Source organism: Amblyraja radiata, chromosome 14 (genome assembly GCF_010909765.2).
Source record: "Amblyraja radiata isolate CabotCenter1 chromosome 14, sAmbRad1.1.pri, whole genome shotgun sequence".
Taxonomy (NCBI): Eukaryota; Metazoa; Chordata; class Chondrichthyes; order Rajiformes; family Rajidae; genus Amblyraja; species Amblyraja radiata.
Genome location: NC_045969.1, coordinates 1,733,564 through 1,755,555, shown reverse-complemented (window position 1 = coordinate 1,755,555; position 21,992 = coordinate 1,733,564). Strand labels below are relative to the sequence as shown.

The window sequence follows — 21,992 nt, the reverse complement described above, 5'->3', positions numbered from 1 at the left end:
CAAGGAATTTGCCTTGGTTTTGCCTTGGTGCTCCGCCCGCAAGTAACGATATCACACACAGTAACACTTCGGAATGACACGTAAAACATTAAACATTAATAATAAAACATTACAGTTTAAACATGTGAATGAAATAAAATACCAGAGCAAAATGAGGCTGCAGACTTTTGGTTATTGAGTAAAGCGGCTGCTTGTGCTATCTGGGGAAGGATGTGCTGGCTCTGGAGAGGGTCCAGAGGAGGTTTACACGAACGATCCCGGGAATGAGTGGGTTAACATATGATGAGCGTTTGTCGGCACTGGGCCTGTACTCGCTGGAGACCAGAAGGATGAGGGGTAATCTCATTGAAATTTACAGAATAGTGAAAGGCCCGGATAGAGTGGATGTGGAGAGGATGTTTCCACTAGTGGGAGAGTCTAGGACCAGAGGGCACAGCCTCAGGATTAAAGGACATTCCTTTAGGAAGGAGATGAGGAGACATTTCTTTAGACAGAGGGTGGTGAATCTGTGGGGTTCTTTGCTACAGACGGTGGTGGAGGCCACAAGTCAGTGGATATTTTTAAGGCAGAGATAGACAGATAGATAGAACTGACAGTGACAGGGCGGGGCGGAAGTGACTGCCCACAGTGCGGGGCGGAAGTGACTGCCCACAGTGCGGGGCGGAAGTGACTGCCCACAGTGCGGGGCGGAAGTGCCGCTGAGGAGGAGACGGGCGGAAGTGCCGCTGAGGAGGAGACGGGCGGAAGTGCCGCTGAGGAGGAGACGGGCGGAAGTGCCGCTGAGGAGGAGACGGGCGGAAGTGCTGGGCTGGGAGCCGCACGCGGGCGCCGGGATGAAGTTCGCTTTCAGGGTGAGCGCGGGAACCTCCTCAAACCCCCCCCCTGAACCCCCCTAACTCTGACTCCTCGCCCCCCAACCCCTGGCCCATGGATCCCCCCGCCCGCCCTCAGAACCCCCAAACTCACCCTCAGTCGCACCCCCCCTCCCCTCTCCCCTCCTCCCCATCACTCACTAACTCACTGTCTCCCCCCCAGTTCTCCAACCTGCTGGGCACGGTTTACCGGCGCGGGGACCTCACCTTCACCCCAGACGGCAACTCGGTTCTCAGCCCCGTCGGCAACCGGCTGTCCGCCTTCGACCTGAAGAAGTGAGTGGTGAGGGGGGTCTAGACACTGTCCCAGGGGGTGGGGGGTCTAGACACTGTCCCGGGTGGGGAGGGGGCTCTAGACACTGTCCCGGGTGGGGAGGGGGGTCTAGACACTGTCCAGGGGGGGTCTAGACATTGTCCAGGGGGGGTCTAGACACTGTCCCGGGTGGGGAGGGGGGTCTAGACACTGTCCCGGGTGGGGAGGGGGGTCTAGACACTGTCCCAGGGGGTGGGGGGGGGGTGGGGTCTAGACACTGTCCCGGGTGGTGGGGGGGTTCTTGGTTTCTTGGTCCTCCAAAATATTCCAAATTGAATTTAAAGTGGAGGTGGTGAAGGGAGGGCTTAAGCCAGAAAGGGTTATTGGGAAGAAAGAGCTACTTTAAATGTAGTTGCACCTGGTTGGGTAACTATAGTTGGGTGGAGATTATTCCATGCTTTCATTGTGCGGGGGAAGAACGAATTGCTGTACACATCTGTCTTTGTAGCTGGGATCACAAATTGGGTCGAATGCCCTCGTCTGCTCCTAATTGGTTTGGGTTTGGTGTAGGTTTTGTAATCTATGGTGGTGGGGGGCAGTCAGACACTGTCCCAGGGGTTGGGGGAGGAGGGGGGGGGGGTCAGTCAGGGACGGTGCGGGGACAGACTGGAAGTAAGTGCCCGGAGCGGCCGGTGAATCACCAGGGCATCGCGGCTGCAGCAGCCGGGAGCTGATTTCAGGACCTGCAGCTCAAATGTAGAACCATAGACAATAGGTGCAAGAGTAGGCCATTCGGCCCTTCAAACCAGCACCGCCATTCAATGTGATCGCGGCTGATCTAGGCTACAGCACGTACAGGGTGGTGCGCAATGGGATGAGCTGGAAAGGAACTGCAGATGCTGGTTTACACCGAGAACAAACACAAAGTGCTGGAGTAACTTAGTGGAAGCTGCTAGAGGAGGTAGTTGAGGCAGATGCGGTAACCCAGTGACACAGCTGTGCATCTGCAGTTTCTTCATAAAGTTAGTCCGAGGGTCTCCAATGAGGTAGGTGGGAGGTTAGGACCACTCTCTAGTTAGCGATAGTGAAGAAGGGTCTCAACCCGAAACGTCACCCATTCCTTCTCTCCAGAGATGCTGCCTGTCCCGCTGAGTTACTCCAGCTTTTTATGTCTATCTTTAATGATAGGATGGTTCAATTGTCTGATAACAGCTGGGAAGAAACAGTTCTGACAGTGTCAGAGATCCTGACCTCGGGTGCTGTTTGTACGGAGTGAGCACGTTCTCCCCGTGACCATGTGGGTTTCCTCCGAGTTCTCCGGAGTTCAATGGTCAGCATGGACGAGTTGGGCCGAAAGGCATGTTTCAGTGTTCTTTCATGCCGTGTCTCCCTCCCTCAGCACCGCCCCTCCCACACCAGGGGGTCTGGGGGGGGGGGGGTGCTTGGAGCTTTGAGCCGGGATGACCTGGGGAGGGGGAAGAGGCCAGATCCATCCAGCACTTTCTCTGATTCTCTGTTCCCGCAGCAACAAGGCAGAGACTCTGCCGTTCGCCCTGAACCGCAACATCGTGTGTGTGGGTCAGTCGCCCAACGGCCATTTGGCCATCCTCGTCGATGAAGGTAGCACGTCCCCCCTCCCCTCCCCCCACACCCTTCCCTACCCCCACACCCCTCCCCATACCCCCTCACCCCTCCCCCCTACCTCTCACCCCCACCTCCCCCCCTCCCCCACACCCCTCCCCTCACCCACACCCCTCCCATCCTCCCCTCCCCACACCCAGGTACTCTCCTCTCTTAACCCACCCATCCCCTCCTCACCCACCCCCCTTCCCCCATCCACCCCCCCCTCTCCCCATCTCTCACCCCCTCTCTCATCTTACCGCTGCCTCTCCTCTACCCTCCCCTCCCCCTCTCCCTACCCCCACCCTCTCCCCGACATCAGTCTGAAGAATGGTCTCGCCACGCAACGTCACCCATTCCTTCTCTCCAGAGATGCTGCCTGTCCCACTGAGTTACTCCAGCATTTTGTGTCTATCTGAGAAACTGCATTTGCCGGTTTACACCGAAGGTAGACACAGAATGCTGGAGTAACTCAGCGAGACAGTCAGCATCTCTGGAGAGAAGGAATGGGTGACGTTTCTGGTCGAGGGGCTTGTTCAGACTGTCTACAGCAACACAGGCGGTGGGGGCGGTGTGTCCGGCTGGGAGAGGCTGTGTGGGCCGGGGATGCCATTGGCTGCCCCCCTGGTGGTGACAGTCCGTCGTTTTTACCAAAATCCATATAAAGAGGATCAAAAATACGAGGGTGAACTGTGAGACTTTGTTGTTTATTACAGGTGAACAGAGTCCTGTGTTTACATACACAATAGACAATAGGTGCAGGAGTAGGCCATTCGGCCCTTCGAGCCAGCACCGCCATTCAATGTGATCATGGCTGATCATCCCCAATCAGTACCCCGTTCCTGCCTTCTCCCCGTATCCCCTGACTCTGCTATCTTTAAGAGCCCTATCTAGCTCTCTTGAAAGCATCCATAGAACCGGCCTCCACTGCCCACTGAGGCAGAGAATTCCACAGACTCACAACTCTCTGTGTGAAAAAGTGTTTCCTTGTCTCCGTTCTAAACGGCTTACCCCTTATTCTTAAACTGTGGCCCCTGGTTCTGGACTCCCCCCAACATTGGGAACATGTTTCCTGCCTCTAGCATGTCCAAACCATTAATAATCTTATATGTTTCAATAAGATAACCTCTCATCCTTCTAAACTCCAGTGTATACAAGCCCATTCTCTCAGCATATGACAGTCCCGCCATCCCGGGAATTAACCTTTGTAAACCTACGCTGCACTCCCTCAATAGCAAGAATGTCTTTCCTCTTTAGGGGACTAAAACTGCAGACAATACTCCAGGTCCATGTCTGATGTTTTGCTGCCAGTAAGAATGTAATTGTTCCACTTCAAGAGATATGATAATAAAACGATAAAACGGGCGTCACGGTGGCGCAGCGGGCAGAGCTGCTGCCTAACAGCGCCAGAGACCCGGGTTCCATCCCGACTACGGGTGCTGTCTGTATGGAGTTTGTACGTTCTCCCCGTGACCTGTGTGGGTTTTCCCTTCGTGCTCCGGTTTTCTCCCACACTCCAAAGAAGTGCATCATTTGTGGGTTAATTGGCTTGGTGTAAATGTAAATTGTCCCTGGTTCGTGTAGGATAGTGTTAATGTGCGGGGATGGCTGGTCGGCGCAGACTCAGTGGGCCGAAGGGCCTGTTTCCGTGCTGTATCTCTAAACTAAACCTCTCTCGCCTCCCCTGACCTCGTGTCCGGGCCCCACAGACGGAGTGGCGCTGCTGGTCAGTCTCCTGCGACGGGCAGCCCTGCATCACTTCAACTTCCACTCACCTGTCCACAGTGTCGCCTTCTCCCCCGACGGCAGGTAAGCCTCACCTCCCCCCTCCTCCTCACCTCCCCCCCTTCCCCTCACCCCTCCCCACTCTTCACCCCCCTCCTCACCCCCCCACCTCACAACCCCCTCCCTATACCCCCACCTCCCCCTCTCACCCCCCCCTCCCCTCACCCCCCCACCTCACACCCCCCCCTCCCCTCCCCTCACCCCCTCCCCTCACCCCCCCACTCTTCACCCCCCCACCTCACAACCCCCTCCCTATACCCCCACCTCCCCCTCTCACCCCTCCCCTCACCCCCCCTCCCCTCACCCCCCCACCTCACAACCCCCTCCCTATACCCCCACCTCCCCCTCTCACCCCTCCCTCACCCCCCCTCCCCTCACCCCCCCACCTCACACCCCCCCCTCACCCCCCACCTCACACCCCCCCCTCCCCTCCCCTCCCCCCCCTCCCCTCACCCCCCCCACTCTTCACCCCCCTCCTCACCCCCCCACCTCACAACCCCCTCCCCCTCCCTATACCCCCACCTCCCCTTCTCACCCCTCCCCTCAACCCCCTCCCCTCACCTCACCCCCCCTCCCCTCACCCCCCCACCTCACAAGCCCCTCCCCTCACCCCCCTCCCCTCACCCCCCACCCACTCACCTCCCCTCACTCCCCCACTCACCCCCCTTAACCCTCCCCTCACCCCCCTCCCCTCACCTCACTCCCCTCCTCCCCTCTCACCCTCTCCCATCCCCCCCTCCCAGCCCCACCCTGCTCCCCCTCCCTCTAAAGCAAGGTTTGTTGTTGTTCAGGAAGTTTGTGGTGACCAAGGAGAATGTGGTGCTGATGTATCACGCGCCGGGCCAGGGCCGCCACTTCAACCCCTTCTCACTGGACAAGACCTACTACGGCCCCTACGATGAGACCACCTGCATCGCCTGGACTGACGACTCCAAGTACGGCACCCCCCCATCTCCCACATCCCCACCCCCCCCCCCACACACAGTTACGGCGCCCCTTCACCCCTGCCCGCCCTCCCCCCCGTGCTGAGGACCTGCATTGCCTGCCCCTCCCTCACCCCTCCCCCACCCATCCCCCTCCCCCACACCCCTCATCCCACACTCCCGGTGCCGTTGTTACAGGTGCTTTGCGGTTGGGAGCAAGGACAGCAGTACCTGGGTGTTCGGGGCGGAGCGATGGACAAACCTCATCTACTACTCACTCGGGGGCCACAAGGACGCCATTGTCGGCTGCTTCTTTGAAGCCGGCAGCCTGGATGTAAGTAGCTGTGGATCCGTCCACCCGCGTCCCGGCCCCTCCCCGTGTCCCTGCCCCTCCATCTACATCAACAGGGCACCACTGTGGCGCAGCGGGTAGAGCTGCTGCCTCACAGCGCCAGAGACCCAGGTTCCATCCCGACTGCGGGCGCTGTCTGTGTGGAGTTTGCAGGTTCTCCCCATGACCTGCGCAGGTTTACGCCGGGTGCTCCAGTTTCCTCCCACACTCCAAAGATGTGCAGGTTTGTAGGTTAATTGGCTTAGTACAATTGTAAATTGCCCCCAGTGTATGTAGGATAGTGTTAGTGTGCGGGGATCGCTGGTCGGCGCGGAATCGATGGGCCGAAGGGCCTGTTTCCATGCTATATCTCTAAACTAAATCCCTCAGCACCATGGACTGTTTTCTCTGGTTTGATAAGTGTCCTTGATTTGGCTCCAGAGATTGCTCATTCAAAAGTAGACACAAAAAGCTGGAGTAACTCAGCGGGACAGGCAGCATCTCTGGAGAGAAGGAATGGGTGACTTTTCGGGTCAGACCCTTCTTCAGACAAGTGGTCAGACAAACTTGGATTGTTTTCTCTGGAGTCATAGAGTGATACAGCACGGAAACAGGCCCTTCAGCCCAACTTGCCCACACCGGCCAACATGTCCCAGCTATACTAGTCCAACCTGCCTGCGTTTGCCCATATCCCTCCAAACCACGATAAAACAGGCCCAAGTCAGCGTGGCTTTGTGAACGGGATATCTTTGTGTGTCTGTGTCTGTCTTTGTTGTGTGTGTGTGTGTCTATGTCTGTGTCTCTGTCCCGGTGTGTCCGTGTGTAGCGTGACGCGTGTGTGTCCGTGTGTAGCATGACGTGTGAGTGTCCGTGTCCTGCGTGTATGTGTGTGTGTAACGTAACGTGACGCGTGTGTGTGTAACGTGACGCGTGTGTGTGTAACGTGACGCGTGTGTGTAACGTGACGCGTGTGCGTGTGTAATGGACGTGTGTGCAACGTGACGCGTGTGTGTAAAGTGACGTGTGTGCATGTGTGTAACGTGACGCGTGTGTGTAACGTGACGCGTGTGCGTGTGTAATGGACGCGTGTGCGTGTGTGCAACGTGACGCGTGTGTGTAACGTGACGTGTGTGCATGTTTGTAACGTGACGTGTGTGTGTAACGTGACGCGTGTGCCCCGCTGCAGGTCTACACGCTGAGCCGTGATGCAACATTGTGCGTGTGGGAATGTGACACTGACCCCGAGGGTCTGTTGCTGCCGGTGGTCCCGGTGGGTGGGGGCCGGGACAAGGGGCCCACCGTCGCCGGCGTGGGAGGGGCCGAGCTGCAGCCCAAGCCCGGCGTGGTGCGGGGGAAAGTGGAGCCGCAGAACCAGAACCAGCAAGGAGGCAAGGTCAAGTACACCAGGACCGGCAGGTGGGTGCTCACCGCACCGCCCACACACGCGGCAATCGTCACAGCTCCCTCCCTTCCTATCATCCGCCTGCCGTTCCCCAATTGGCTCATCTCCCCCTCTCCCTCACCAGTTCCTTCTCTTGCCCTCATGCCCCCTGTCTTCAACATCCCTCCCTGCCCCGACTTTTCCTCCTCCTCCCCCCACCCTCTCCTGCCGTCATCCTCCCACCCCATGTTCCTGACCCTGACCACCCCTCTCCCTCCCTCCCCCTCTCCTGGTGATCTCTTCCCTTACCTCCCCCCCCCCCCACATCTGCCTGTTTGCTCTTTCTACCAGATCCTGCCATCCTAGTCTCGCTCGCTCTCCCGACCCCTCGGAACTCCCCCCCACAAGCCCCCCCCCCCCCACAAGCCCCCCCCCACCCGTCTTCCGAGTCTGGCCACCCCCCCCACCCCATCTAGCCTATATCTCGCTGACCCACAAGTGTAACATTGACCCACATGTGTAACTGACCCACATGGGTAACTGACCCACACATGTGTAACTGACCCACACATGTGTAACTGACCCACACGTGTAACTGACCCACACGTGTAACTGACCCACACGTGTGTAACTGACCCACACGTGTGTAACTGACCCACACGTGTAACACTGACCCACACGTGTAACACTGACCCACACGTGTAACTGACCCACACGTGTAACTGACCCACATGTGTAACACTGACCCACACGTGTAACTGACCCACACATGTGTAACTGACCCACAAGTGTAACTGACCCACACGTGTAACATTGACCCACACGTGTAACACTGACCCACACGTGTAACACTGACCCACACGCACGGTGCCGTTCTCTACCCATCAGGCATTTCTTCAACAAGGAGGGGGACTTTAACGAGCTGACCGCGGCCGCCTATCACCGGGGCAACCACCTGCTGGTCACCGGCTTTGCCAACGGCAACTTCCACCTCCACGACATGCCCGACGTCAACCTCATCCACTCCCTCAGGTGGGGGAGGGGCTCCCGCAGTGGGGGGGGGGGCGGCAGGACGTGGATCTGTCTCGGGGCGGGGTGGGGGTGGGTGTCGGGGACGGGTTGGGCTTGGGGGGGGTGGGTGTCGGGGACGGGTTGGGCTTGGGGGGGGGGGGGCAGGACGTTGCTCTTGTCTCGGGAGTAGGTGATGGGGAGGGGGGGGGGGGTCGGGTGTAGGGTCATGCCGTGGGTCATCTTGGGGTGCAAGCCTACTGCACCCTAAAAGTGGCGTCACAAGTCGACGGGGCGGTACAGAAGGCAGTAGACAATAGGTGCAGGAGTAGGCCATTCAGCCCTTCGAGCCAGCACCGCCATTCAATGGCTCATCATCCCCAATCAGTAACCCCCCTGTTTCTGCCTTCACCCCATATACCCTGACTCCGCTATCTTTAAGAGCCCTATCTAGCTCTCTCTTGAAAGTATCCAGAGAACCTGCCTCCACCTCCCTCTGAGGCAGAGAATTCCACAGACTCACCACTCTCTGTGAGAAAAAGTGTTTGAAAAATGATGTACAGATACCGGTGTACCAGAACCAAACACAGTCAGCCAATGAGAACAAATATGTACACATCCAGAATCAACACACTTACCCCCTGTGGGTAAATTTACCCCAGTTTGGGAACCCTTGCTTTAAGGTGAGAGGGGCAAAGTCTAAAGGAGATGTGCGGGGCAAGTGTTTTACACAGAGGGTGGTGGGTGCCTGGAACGCGCTGCCAGGGGGGGTGGTGGAGGCAGATACCATAGTGGGGTTTAAGAGGCTGTTGGACAGGCGCGTGGATACGGAGGGGAGGGATAGGATCACGTGCAGGCAGAGAGGAGTTGGTCTTGGCATCATGTCCAGCACAGATATTGTGGGCCGAAGGGTCTATTACTATTCTGTGCCACGTTCTAAGTCGCTCTGTCTCCAGTATTTCAGATCAGAGCATTGAGTCGATCTCCATCAACAGCTCTGGTGACTGGATTGCGTTCGGCTGTGCAGGTGAGTTGTCGCCACCCTGCTCCTTCTGCCTGTCTGTGTGGAGTTTGCACGTTCTCCCCCTGAGGAAGTCTGAAGAAGGGTCTCGACCCACGAAACGTCGCCCATCCCTTCTCTCCAGAGACGCTGCCTGTCCCGCTGAGTTACTCCAGCGTTTTGTGTCTGTCTTCGATTTAAACCAGCATCTGCAGTTGTTTCCTTCACATCCTATCCATATATCTGTCCAAGCGTCTATTAAAAATCATAATGGTACCCTGTTCCGCAGCCTCCCCTGGCAGCTCGTTCCAGGCACGGACCACCCTCTGAGTGAACAGGTTGCCCCTGAGGTCTCTTGTAAATCTCTCCCCTCTCACCTTGAGCCTGAGCCGTCTGGTTTTAGAATCCTTTAGAAAAAGACAGTGAGTGTTCATTTTATTCATCCCCCTATAGCAGGGGTCGGCGACCCACGGCCCCCGGGCCGAATGCGGCCCGTAACCCGTAATCATCCGGCCCGCTGAGCGAGCGCCGAGCTCTGGCCGTACCGCATCCTGCGCAAAGCCACCGGCACGGGCGCGCACCTTCTGTGAACACGTTTAAGAAAGAACTGCAGATGCTGGAAAAATCGAAGGTAGACAAAAAATGCTGGAGGAACTCAGCGGGTGAGACATGCGAGGATTGCACGAGGCTGCCTCACCCGCTGAGTTTCTCCAGCATTTTTGTCTAACCTGCTGTGAACACGTGATTTGATGCCCGCTATCCGGGGCGGGATCCGTGTGTACACGTGATAGATGTGGCCCGCCATCCGCTCACACACGTGCGTCCCGGCCCCTATACAGAACAAGGTTGCCCACCCCCTGCTGTATGATGTTCACCCATCAGCCTCTGACCCTACGCTCCAAAGGATAAAGTCCCAGTCTGTCCCTGTAACTCCAGCCCGCAAGACCAGGTAACATCCTGGTCAGCCTCTCCTGCACCCCTTTCCAACTTCATGTCATCCTTTCTGTTGGAAGGAACTGCAGACGCTGGTTTAAGTCGAAGGTAGACACAACATGCTGGAGTAACTCGGCAGGTGAGGCAGCAACTCTGGAGAAGTCGGAAGAAGGGTCTGGCCCTGAAACGTCACGTGTTTGAGAAGCTGCCTCACCCGTTGAGTTACTCCAGCATTCTGTGTCCATCTTGCTGTGGCTTGGCCAACCAGAACCGCACACAGTGCTGCAAATCCTCTTGGATGATTTGTATGTTCAGGCTTCAGTGTCACAAGGAGAACGTGTTGCTGTCGGCTGTAGGGAGGGGGGAGGGGGGATTTCTCTCTGGAGTGGGGTTGTTACAGGGGAAGGGGGGGGGGTGGTTGCTTTAACCTGGGTGGGGTCTGGCATAGATCGGATAGATGCACAAAGTCTTTTACCCAGATTAGGTGAATCGAGAACTAGGGGATGTAGGTTTACGGTGAGGAGGGAATCAGAGGGGTGATGTGTCTCACACACGGGGTGTGAAGGAGGAGGTAGTTGAGGCAGCTCTTTCCACAACGTTTAAGAATCATTGGACAGGTACATGGATAGGACAGGTTCAGAGGGATATGGACCAAACACAGGCAGGTGGGACTAGTGTAGATGGGGCATGTTGGTCGGGGTGGGACTAGTGTAGATGGGGCATGTTGGTCGGGGTGGGACTAGTGTAGATGGGGCATGTTGGTCGGGGTGGGACTAGTGTAGATGGGGCATGTTGGTCGGGGTGGGACTAGTGTAGATGGGGCATGTTGGTCGGGGTGGGACTAGTGTAGACGGGGCATGTTGGTCGGGGTGGGACTAGTGTAGATGGGGCATGTTGGTCGGGGTGGGACTAGTGTAGGTGGGGCATGTTGGTCGGGGTGGGACTAGTGTAGATGGGGCATGTTGGTCGGGGTGGGACTAGTGTAGGTGGGGCATGTTGGTCGGGGTGGGACTAGTGTAGATGGGGCATGTTTGGTCGGGGTGGGACTAGTGTAGATGGGGCATGTTGGTCGGGGTGGGACTAGTGTAGATGGGGCATGTTGGTCGGGGTGGGACTAGTGTAGAAGGGGCATGTTGGTCGGGGGTGGGACTAGTGTAGATGGGGCATGTTGGTCGGGGTGGGACTAGTGTAGATGGGGCATGTTGGCCGATGTGGGCAGGTGGGACTAGTGTCCACCTCTCTGTGTCCAGGCCTCGGGCAGCTGCTGGTGTGGGAGTGGCAGAGTGAGAGCTACGTGATGAAGCAACAAGGTCACTTCGACAACATGGTCGCCCTCTCCTACTCCCCCGACGCCCAGTACATCGTCACAGGTGGAGACGACGGCAAGGTGAGTCGCTCGGAAACTCTCCCCTCCACTCCCTGCCCACATCTCCACTCCCCCTCCCCTCCCCCACCCACCCCACACCTACCCCCCCTCACCCCACACTATCCCCCATCCCCCCCACCCCACACCTCCCCCTCCCTCCCCACCCCACACTATCCCCCCACCCACCCCACACCTCCACTGCCCCTCCCCTCCCCCACCCACCCCACACCTCCCCCACCCCACACCTCCCCCCCCACCCCACCCCTCCCCTCCCCCCCCCACCCCACACCTCCCCCTCCCTCCCCACCCCACACTACCCCACCCCTCACCCCACACTATCCCCCCCACCCCACACCTCCTCTCCCTCCCCCACCCCACACCTACCCTCCATCATCTCCTCCCTTCCCACACCTCCCATCCCCTTCCCTCACCCTCTCCCCCCGCACAGTTGTCTAGTGATCCTGTGGAGTGGGTTGTGTCTGGGGGGCTGGGGAGGGGTGGTCAGTTGTCTGGCAGATCAGTGATAGAGTGGGTGTGGGGTGGTCAGTTGTCCAGCAGTGTGTGGGGGTGGGGTGGTCAGTTGTCCAGCAGTGTGGGGTGGTCAGTTGTCCAGCAGTGTGTGTGTGTGGGGTGGTCAGTTGTCCAGCAGTGTGTGTGGGGTGGTCAGTTGTCCAGCAGGGTGGGGTGGTCAGTTGTCCAGTGCTGTGGGTGTGGGGTGGTCAGTTGTCCAGCAGTGTGTGGGCGTGGGGTGGTCAGTTGTCCAGCAGTGTGGGGGGTGGTTAGTTGTCCAGTGCTGTGGGGGTGGGGTGGTCAGTTGTCCAGCAGTGTGTGGGGGTGGGGGTGGGGTGGTCAGTTGTCCAGCAGTGTGTGTGTGTGTGGGGTGGTCAGTTGTCCAGCAGTGTGTGTGTGTGTGGGGTGGTCAGTTGTCCAGCAGTGGGTGGGGGTGTGGGGTGGTCAGTTGTCCAGCAGTGTGGGGGTGGTCAGTTGTCCAGCAGTGTGGGGGTGGGGTGGTCAGTTGTCCAGCAGTGTGGGTGTGGGGTGGTCAGTTGTCCAGCAGTGTGGGTGTGGGGTGGTCAGTTGTCCAGTGCTGTGGGGGTGGGGCGGTCAGTTGTCCAGCAGTGTGGGGGTGGGGTGGTCAGTTGTCCAGCAGTGTGGGGTGGTCAGTTGTCCAGCAGTGTGGGGGTGGGGTGGTCAGTTGTCCAGCAGTGTGTGGGTGTGGGGTGGTCAGTTGTCCAGCAGTGTGTGGGTGTGGGGTGGTCAGTTGTCCAGCAGTGTGTGGGTGTGGGGTGGTCAGTTGTCCAGCAGTGTGTGGGTGTGGGGTGGTCAGTTGTCCAGCAGTGTGTGGGTGTGGGGTGGTGAGTTGTCCGGCGGTCCAGTGACAGTCTCTCCCGCAGGTGAAGGTGTGGAACACCCGCAGCGGTCTGTGTACGGTCACCTTCACTGACCACAGCAGCGGCGTCACCGCCGTCACCTTCAACGCCACCGGCTACGTGGTGGTCAGCGCCTCGCTGGACGGCACCGTGCGCGCCTTCGACCTTCACAGGTGGGTCTGGCCACGGCCACGGGGCTCGGACACGGCCCTACCCTGACCGCTCACTCCCCGCACTGACCACGCCCTTCCTTGACCACTCGCTGCCTCTGTCCCTCCCCACCCCCACCACTTGTCCGCACGTGATCCGTATCCCTCCATTGCCTGCATAGCCACGCACCTGCCTCTTAAACACCACTATCGTATCTGCCTCCACCACCACCCCCGGCAACGCGTTCCAGCCACCCACCCCCCTCTGTGTAAAAAAAAACCCTGCCCTGCACAACTCCTTCAGACTGCCCCTCTCACCTTAAAGCTGCGCCCTCTAGTCTTTGACATTTCCACTTTCAGGGGGAAACAATGTTCTGAGTGTCTACCGCATCTGTGTCTCTCATGGTTTTATAAACATCTATCAGGTCTCCCCTCAGTCTGCAGCGTTCCAGACAGACCAATCCAAGCCCCTCCACCCTCTCCTTGTAGCTGACCCTCTCTAATCCCGGCAGTGTTCTGGTGAGCCTCCCCTGCACCCTCTCCAAAGCCCCCACATTCGCTTGGGCAGTTTACATCCCAGCGGTATGAACATTGACCTCCAATTTCAGGTAGTCCCTGCTTTCTCCCTCCTTCCCCTCCCCTTCCCAGCTCTCCCACAGCCCACTGTCTCCGCCTCTTCCTTTCTTCTTCCCGCACCCACCCCACCCCACATCAGTCTGAAGAAGGGTCTCGACCCGAACCGTCACCTATTCCTTCTCTCCATAGATGCTGCCCTCACCCGCTGAGTTTCTCCAGCATTTTTGTCCACCTACAATATAACCATGAGACTGTACACTTCAGTGTTTGTCTGCTCCATGCAGAGCAGCAGATGGATGTAACTGTCTGGTTAGGTCATGCATGATAGGAGCAGAATTAGGCCATTTGGCCCATCGAGCCTACTCCCCCATTCAATCATGGCTGATCTATCTCTCCCTCCTAACCCCATTCTCCTGTCTTCTCCCCGACTCCTGCACTAATGGAGATGGTTGTTGTTCTCTGAGCCCCGTTGCCCGTCAGTGATTGTTGGACGTCAGTGTTGTGCTCACCCCCCTCGTGCCCCACTACAGGTACAGGAACTTCCGCACGTTCACGTCCCCGCGGCTGGCCCAGTTCTCCTGCCTGGCCCTCGACCCCAGCGGAGAGATCGTCTGTGCCGGCTCCCGCGACTCCTTCCAAGTGTTTGTCTGGTCAATGCAGAGCGGCAGGTTGCTCGATGTAAGTGGCACATCCTTCCTCCCCCTCCTGTGTGTGAATGCGTGTGTGTGTGTGTGTGTGTGTGTGTGTGTGTGTGTACACGCGCGTGTGGATGTGTGCTTGCCGCGTATGTGCGTATGGTGTCAGGATGCATGCGTGTGCATCTGTATGTGTGTGTTGGTGTGTTTGTGTGTGTTGGTGCGTGTGTGTTGGTGTACCTCTGTGTGTGTGTGTGTGTTGGTGTGCCTCTGTGTGTGTGTGCTTGTATCTCCCTGACCCAGTGTGTGGTGGATTCACAGGTGCTGGATGGACACGAGGGGCCGGTGAGTGGCCTGAGCTTCAGCCCGACACAGGGCCTCCTGGCCAGCGCGTCCTGGGACAAGACGGTCAAGCTGTGGGACATGCAGGACAGCTGGAAGACCAAGGAGACTCTCCGGCTCAGTGCTGATGGTCAGTTCACAGCCCCCCGCACCCTTCCCCCCCCCCCCCCCCTCCCCCCACGTGGACAGTGTACAGAGAGGGGGACTGAGACCAGGGCTGGCAGCGAGCTTTAGGCTGGGTGGGGTTGGGATGGGTGTGGAGGGGGTGGGGGTGTAGTATGATGCTTCCCCGCACCTCTATCCCCTCCAACACAGTGGAGGCGGTGAGCCGGGGGGAGTTGGGAGGGTGGTGTGAGGGGGGGGGGGTGGTGTGAGGGGGGGGATGGGGGTATACGTGGCGCCCCCTCACTGCTGCCTCCTGCTGTCCAGGGCTGGCGGTCAGCTTCAGGCCGGACGGGGGGGAGCTGGCGGTGGCCACGCTGGACGGTCACATCACACTGTGGGACCACGCCCGCGCCGCCCAGACCGGCTCCATCGAGGGGCAGCACGACCTGCACGGCGGCCGCAGGGAGCTGGACAAGATCACCGCACGGCACTCGGCCAAGAGCAGGTCAGTGGGGGGTGGGGAGCGGGGGGGGGGGGACCAGGCACTCAGCCGAAGTCGGGTGGGGGGGGAGCAAGGTCATAAGTGATGGGAGTAGAATAAGGCCATTAGGATGGGGAGTGGTCAGTTGTCGGGCAGGGTGGACAACTGACCGCCCCCTGCCCCCACCCACTCTGTCACCACACCGCTGGACAACTGACCACCCAAATCATGGCTGATCTGTGTCTCCCTCCTAACCCCATTCTCCTGCCTTCTCCCCATAACCCCTGACCCCCGCACTAATCAAGAATCTATCTATCTCTGCCTTAAAAATATCCACTGACTTGGCCTCCACAGCTGTATGTGGCAAAGAATTCCACAGATTCACCACCCTCTGACTAAAGAAATTTCTCCTCATCTCACATAAAGGAACATCCTTTAATTCTGAGGCTGCGACCTCTGGTCCTAGACTCTCCCACTAGTGGAAACATCCTCTCCACGTCCACTCTATCCAAGCCTTTCACTATTCTGTACGTTTCAATGAAGTCCCCCCTCATCCTTCTAAACTCCAGCGAGTACAGGCCCAGTGCCGACAAACGCTCATCATAGGTTAACCCGCTCATTCCTGGGATCATTCTTGTAAACCTCCTCTGGACCCTCTACAGAGCCAGCACATCCTTCCTCAGATATGGGGCCCAAAACGGCTCACAATATTCCAAATGCGGCCTGACCAGCGCCTTATAGAGCCTCAGCGTTACATGTGCAAGAAGGAACTGCAGATGCTGGAAAATCGAAGGTACACAAAAGTGCCGGAGAAACTCAGCAGGTGCGGCAGCATCTATGGAGCGAAGGAAATAGGCAACGTTTCGTCCCGAAACGTTGCCTATTTCCTTCGCTCCATAGATGCTGCCGCACCCGCTGAGTTTCTCCGGCACTTTTGTGTACCCTCAGCATTACATCCCTGTTTTTGTATAGGGTGATTTCACGAAAGGTCACTGGAGCGTAAATCCCCACTCACGTGACCGAAAATTTTAACTGGGGGACAAGCGTCACTTCCGGTACATGTTAGTGGATGGGAAAACACGCACTTTCACACCCGTTAAAAACATCGAAAACGGCCAGGTTTTGAGCTGCAATTAACGGAGCCGGTCGGGGTGACCGTGAGGAACAGCTACCTAAATTTACAGTCCAAAAAAAAGATAGAAACTAAGGTAAATACAAGAGGGAGCTGAAGGTGTAAATACAGCGGAAGTGCTAGCGGACTTTTTTCTTGGAGCTTTAAAGATCCAAAATATCGGGAATTATCGCGTTTGCTCGCTGCATTTCATCAAAAGTGGCATTATTGACGTTTTATCTTTATTCATTTGTTATATGAAAAGTATTAAAAGTTAGAAACCCGTCAGTAAAATTGCAAAATCGCCCATGGATCTCGGGTGGGTTTTAACATGCAAAATGAAAACGCTTCTGAAGCTACATTTACCATTTAAATAATCGTAAACTCTCAATGCGTTTGGAAATCAATTTTACTGAGATGCAAGCTTACGATTATTTAAATGGTAAATGGAGCTTCAGAAGCGTTTTCATTTTGCATGTTAAAACCCACCCGAGATCCATGGGCGATTTAGCAATTTTACTGATGGGTTTCTAACTTTTAATACTTTTCATATAACAAATGAATAAAGATAACAAAGTCAATAATGCCACTTTTGATGAAATGCAGCGAGCAAACGCGATAATTCCCGATATTTTGGATCTTTAAATCTCCAAGAAAAAAGTCCGCTAGCACTTCCGCTGTATTTACACCTTCAGCTCGCTCTTGTATTTACCTTAGTTTCTATCTTTTTTTTGGACTGTAAATTTAGGTAGCTGTTCCTCACGGTCACCCCGACCGGCTCAGTAAATTACAGCTCAAAACCTGGCCGTTTTCGATGTTTTTAACGGGTGTGAAAGTGCGTGTTTTCCCATCCACTAACATGTACCGGAAGTGACGCTTGTCCCCCAGTTAAAATTTTCGGTCACGTGAGTGGGGATTTACGCTCCAGTGACCTTTCGTGAAATCACCCTATACAAGCCCTCTTGAAATAAATGCTAGCATTGAGTTTGCTTTCTTTACTACCGATTCGACTGCAGATTAACTTTTTGGGGAATCCTGCACCAGCTCCCAAATCCCTTTGCACCTCCGTTTTCTGGATTCTCTCCCCGTTTGGAAAATACTCTACGCCTTTATTCTTGCTACCTAAATGCACAACTCCACACTCTGCTACACTATATTCCATCTGCCACCTCTCTGCCCACTCTCCCAAACCTGTCCAAGTCCAACTCTGTAACCTCATCCTTTATAATGGACTCTCAATTCTTACCAACCACCGATGTCAGACTAACCGGCCGATAGTTCCCACTATTCTGCTGTGCTCCCTTCTTGTGCAGCGGGGTAATATTGGTCATTTTCCAATCATCTGGGTCCACTCCTGACTCGTGATTTTTGAAATATCACCACCAATGCCTCCACCATCTCTACAGCCACCTCTTCCAGAACCTGAGGGTGCAGTCCATCTGGTCCAGGTGATTTATCCACCTTCAGCCCATTCAGCTTCCCAAGCACCTTGTCCCTATTAATCGCCACTCCACTAACTTCCAAGAAGATTGAGGGGGGATCTTATAGAAACTTACAAAATTCTTAAGGGGTTGGACAGGCTAGATGCAGGAAGATTGTTCCCGATGTTGGGGAAGTCCAGAACAAGGGGTCACAGTTTAAGGATAAAGGGGAAATCTTTTAGGACTGAGATGAGAAAAAAAAAATTCACGCAGAGAGTGGTGAATCTCTGGAATTCTCTGCCACAGAAGGTAGTTGAGGCCACAGTTCATTGGCTATATTTAAGAGGGAGTTAGATGTGGCCCTTGTGGCTAAAGGGATCAGGGGGTATGGAGAGAAGGCAGGTACAGGATGCTGAGTTGGATGATCAGCCATGATCATATTGAATGGCGAATGGTGCAAGCTCGAAGGGCCGAATGGCCTACTCCTGCACCTATTTTCCATGTTTCCATCCCTGACTCTCTGGAATTTCAGGCACGTTGCTGGTGTCTTCCACTGTGAACACTGATGCAAACAAGTTATTCAACTTCTCATCTCACTCCTAAATGGCCGACCCCTTATTCTTAAACTGTATGACCCCTGGTTCTGGATTCCCACAACATGAGGAACATGTTTCCTGCATCTAGCCTGTCCAATCCTTTAAGAATTTTATATGTTTCTATGAGGTCCCCTCTCACCCTTCTAAATTCCAGTGAATACAAGCCCAGTCGGCCCATTCTTTTATCATATCCTGCATTGTCCGAATTATTCCCTGAAATTCCTGCCATTGTCGTTTCTCCCGTCATCCCTGCTAGGGTCCCTTTCCAGTCAACTTTGGCCAGCTCCTCCCTCATGCCTCCATAGTCATCCTGGATCAGCTGCCAGACCAACACATCCGATATCACCTTCTCCCTCTCAAATCAGATTAAAACTCATCTTGTTGTGGTCGCTGCCTCCTAGTGGCTCCTTTACCTTGAGCACCCTTATCAAACCTGGGGGGGAGGGAGGAGGGAGCGGGGAGGGGAAGGGAGGGGTAGAGAGGGGGGAGCGGAGGGAGAGGGGGGAGGAGGGAGAGGGGGGGAGAGGGGAGGGGAGGGAGAGAGAGGGGGGAGAGCACAGGAGGGGTGGGGGCTGAGGGCAGGGGAGAGGGAGAGGGAGGTGAGGGTGTGGGTCCCATTGTGGATGGTGGGGGGGATACTGAAGGGGTGGGGGTGCCAGTCTACACGGGAGGGGGGGGAATCCCCGGGCCAGTGCTGACTGTGAGACCACCCCCACCACAGGGCGTACTCGACGTTGTGCTACTCTGCGGACGGTGGGTGGGTGCTGGCGGGGGGACAATCCCGCTACGTCTGTATCTACAACGTGAAGGAACAGATCCTCGTCAAGAGCTTCGAAATATCCTGCAACCTGTCACTGGACGCCATGGAGGTGAGACACTGACCCACACACTGACCCACACACCGACCATCGCACACACTGACCCTCACACACACTGACCCTCACACACACTGACCCTCACACACACTGACTCTCACACACTGACCCACACACAGGGCGGCACGGTGGCGCAGCGGGTAGAGCTGCTGCCTCACAGCGCCAGAGACCCGGGTTCCATCCTGACCACGGGTGCTGTCTGTGCGGAGTTTGCACGTTCTCCCCGTGACCTGCGTGGGTTTTCTCCGGGTGCTCCGGTTTCCTCCCACACTCCAAAGACGTGCAGGTTTATAGGTTAATTGGCTTAGATAAAATTGTAAATTGTCCGTAGAGTGTGTGGGATAATGTTACTGTGCGGGGATCGCTGGTCGGCACGGACTCGATGGGCCGAAGGGCCTGGTTCTGCACTGTATCTCTAAACTAAACTAAACTTCGCACTGACCCACACTGGGGAATGGGTCACACACACACACAGTGTCACTCACACTCATTCACACACATGCACGCGCGTGCACACACTCGCACTTACTCTCACACACACACACACACCCATTTACATACACACATACACACACATACACACACACACACACACACACACACACACACATTTACATACATACACACACACACACACACACACACACACACACATTTACATACATACACACACACACACACACATTTACATACATACACACACACACACACACATTTACATACATACACACACACACACACACATTTACATACACACACACACACACACACACACACACACACACACACACACTTACACTTACACACTGTGTGCTTCTGTTGCAGGAATTTCTGGACCGCCGGAAGATGACTGAGTTTGGGAGTGTGGCGCTGATCGACGAGGGGGCGGGTGAAGAGGGAGTGGCCCTGCCCCTCCCGGGGGTGAAGAAAGGTGAGGGGGGGGGGGTGCGGGGGTGAAGGGTCGAGGGGGAGGGAGGGGGTGAAGGGTCGGGGGGGTGGAGGGGAGGGGCAGGGAAGGTGAAGATGGGTGAGGGGAGTATGTTAGGCGTGAGGAAGGGACGGGGGTTGAGGCAGGCAGGGAGTCGCCACACGGCACCTGAAATATCGTCGGCTCCTTCATCGTTCCACCCACCACCCACAGGTCGGGTACCCTTTGTTCTTTGGGGCGTTTCAGGTTGAGACCCTTCTTCGGAAACATCACCCATTCCTTCTCTCCAGTGATGCTGCCTGTCCCGCTGAGTTACTCCAGCACTCTGTGAAACGTCACCTATCCATGTTCTCCACAGATGCTGCCTGACCCGCTGAGTTACTCCAGCACTCTGTGAAACGTCACCTATCCATGTTCTCCACAGATGCTGCCTGACCCGCACTCTGTGTCTATGTTCGGTGTAAACCATCATGGGGTGAGGTCTCCTGCTATCATCGTGTGAGGAGAGGGGAGGGAGGGGGTTGGTTTGTGGTGAAGGTAACCGGGTTGGGTGTTTGTAGCCACAGGCGGGGGATGTGGCCCCTCGCTGCGGCCGCACTGACCACACTGACCGTGTCCTCTCCCACCAGGTGACATGAGCCTGCGCCACTTCAAGCCGGAAATCCGAGTCACCTGCCTACGCTTCTCGCCGACAGGTAAAGCAGCGACCAGTCACCAAACACGAGCTCAGAGACCCTGCTGGCCCAAGCACAGAGTGAAACTCCCTCTACACTGCCCCGTCACACACTCCCAGGGCCCGGGTCCCTCCCCGAGAGCCGGCCCCACGTAACATGAGCCGCCTTTCCCAGATGCCCAGCGTGCCGTTCCGTGACGTGACGTGGAGAGGCGCGTACGGTTACAGGCCGCTCCTATACTTCACTCTGCACTTCATCGCCCTTGTCTTCCGTCCGGACACGCCCTGGCGTTCTGTGTCACCACCTGACGGTGGGAGCGGTCCCCAGTGGAGGTCTCTATAAGGGAGTCCCTCCTCGGGGGGGGGGGGGGGTCTCCCTGTCGGTCTGCTCCTGGGCCTGGCCAAGATGGCTGTTCGTGGGTCCAGGCAGCGGGCTGTCGACAGCCACACCGGGGTCGGCTGCCCGCCCCTTCTTTGGGCCCACGTCCGTGCCCGCGTGTCCCTGGAGAGGGAACACACACGCGGTGACCACGGGAACTCCGGAGGCCGTCCGTCAACGCTGGTTGCCGTGGGGAGATCGCGTGTATCGTTGATAAAGTTGGCGATATATTAATCTGATAACTGATCGTTGTAAACGGCCAATGGCAGTCTTGATTTTGTTACTGCTCTGTATTTGTGTTTAGTTTAGTTTAGTTTAGAGATACAGCGCGGAAACAGGCCCTTCGGCCCACCGAGCCTGTGCTGACCAGCGATCCCCGCACACTAACACTATTCTACGCACACACTGGGGACAATTTACATTTACACCAAGCCAGTTAATCTACAAACCTGCACGCGGAGCACCCGGAGAAAGCCCACGCAGGTCACGGGGAGAACGTGCAAACTCCGTACAGACAGTGCCCGTAGTCGGGATTGAACCCGGGTCACCGGCGCTGTCCCGTCACACACTCCCAGGGCAGGGGCCGCGCGGGGTAGACACAGAGTGGAGGTCCGTCCTCACTGTCCGTGTGTCTGTAGGGAGGAGCTGGGCGGCCACCACCACGGAGGGGCTGCTGGTCTTCTCGCTGGACGGGGCGGTGGTGTTTGACCCGTACGACCTGGACGAGGAGGTGACGCCGGTCAGCGTGCGGCGGGCGCTGAGACGCGGCGACTTCACCGTGGCCATCGTCATGGCCTTCCGCCTCAACGAGGACAAGCTGACGCTGGAGGTGTTGGAGGGGGTTCCCCACACCGACAGTGAGTGTGTGTGGGGGGGGGG

At 56.7% G+C, this 21,992-nt stretch overlaps 1 protein-coding gene across 1 annotated transcript in view; it reads left to right on the top strand.

Moving 5' to 3' along the window:
* Positions 1-772: 772 nt before the first annotated feature.
* Positions 773-21,992, top strand: part of pwp2 (PWP2 small subunit processome component) — a 22,304-nt gene continuing 1,084 nt past the window's right edge. Inside the window, exons 1-18 of the mRNA XM_033033481.1 lie at positions 773-851; positions 1,036-1,148; positions 2,651-2,745; positions 4,455-4,554; positions 5,322-5,465; positions 5,652-5,787; positions 6,971-7,200; positions 8,054-8,197; positions 9,130-9,200; positions 11,357-11,493; positions 12,867-13,015; positions 14,098-14,245; positions 14,524-14,674; positions 14,974-15,154; positions 18,980-19,127; positions 19,959-20,064; positions 20,691-20,756; positions 21,752-21,976. Coding sequence (XP_032889372.1) covers positions 834-851; positions 1,036-1,148; positions 2,651-2,745; positions 4,455-4,554; positions 5,322-5,465; positions 5,652-5,787; positions 6,971-7,200; positions 8,054-8,197; positions 9,130-9,200; positions 11,357-11,493; positions 12,867-13,015; positions 14,098-14,245; positions 14,524-14,674; positions 14,974-15,154; positions 18,980-19,127; positions 19,959-20,064; positions 20,691-20,756; positions 21,752-21,976 — 2,362 coding nt within the window. The 5' untranslated portion in view covers positions 773-833. The remainder of the gene's footprint in view (positions 852-1,035; positions 1,149-2,650; positions 2,746-4,454; positions 4,555-5,321; positions 5,466-5,651; positions 5,788-6,970; positions 7,201-8,053; positions 8,198-9,129; positions 9,201-11,356; positions 11,494-12,866; positions 13,016-14,097; positions 14,246-14,523; positions 14,675-14,973; positions 15,155-18,979; positions 19,128-19,958; positions 20,065-20,690; positions 20,757-21,751; positions 21,977-21,992) is intronic.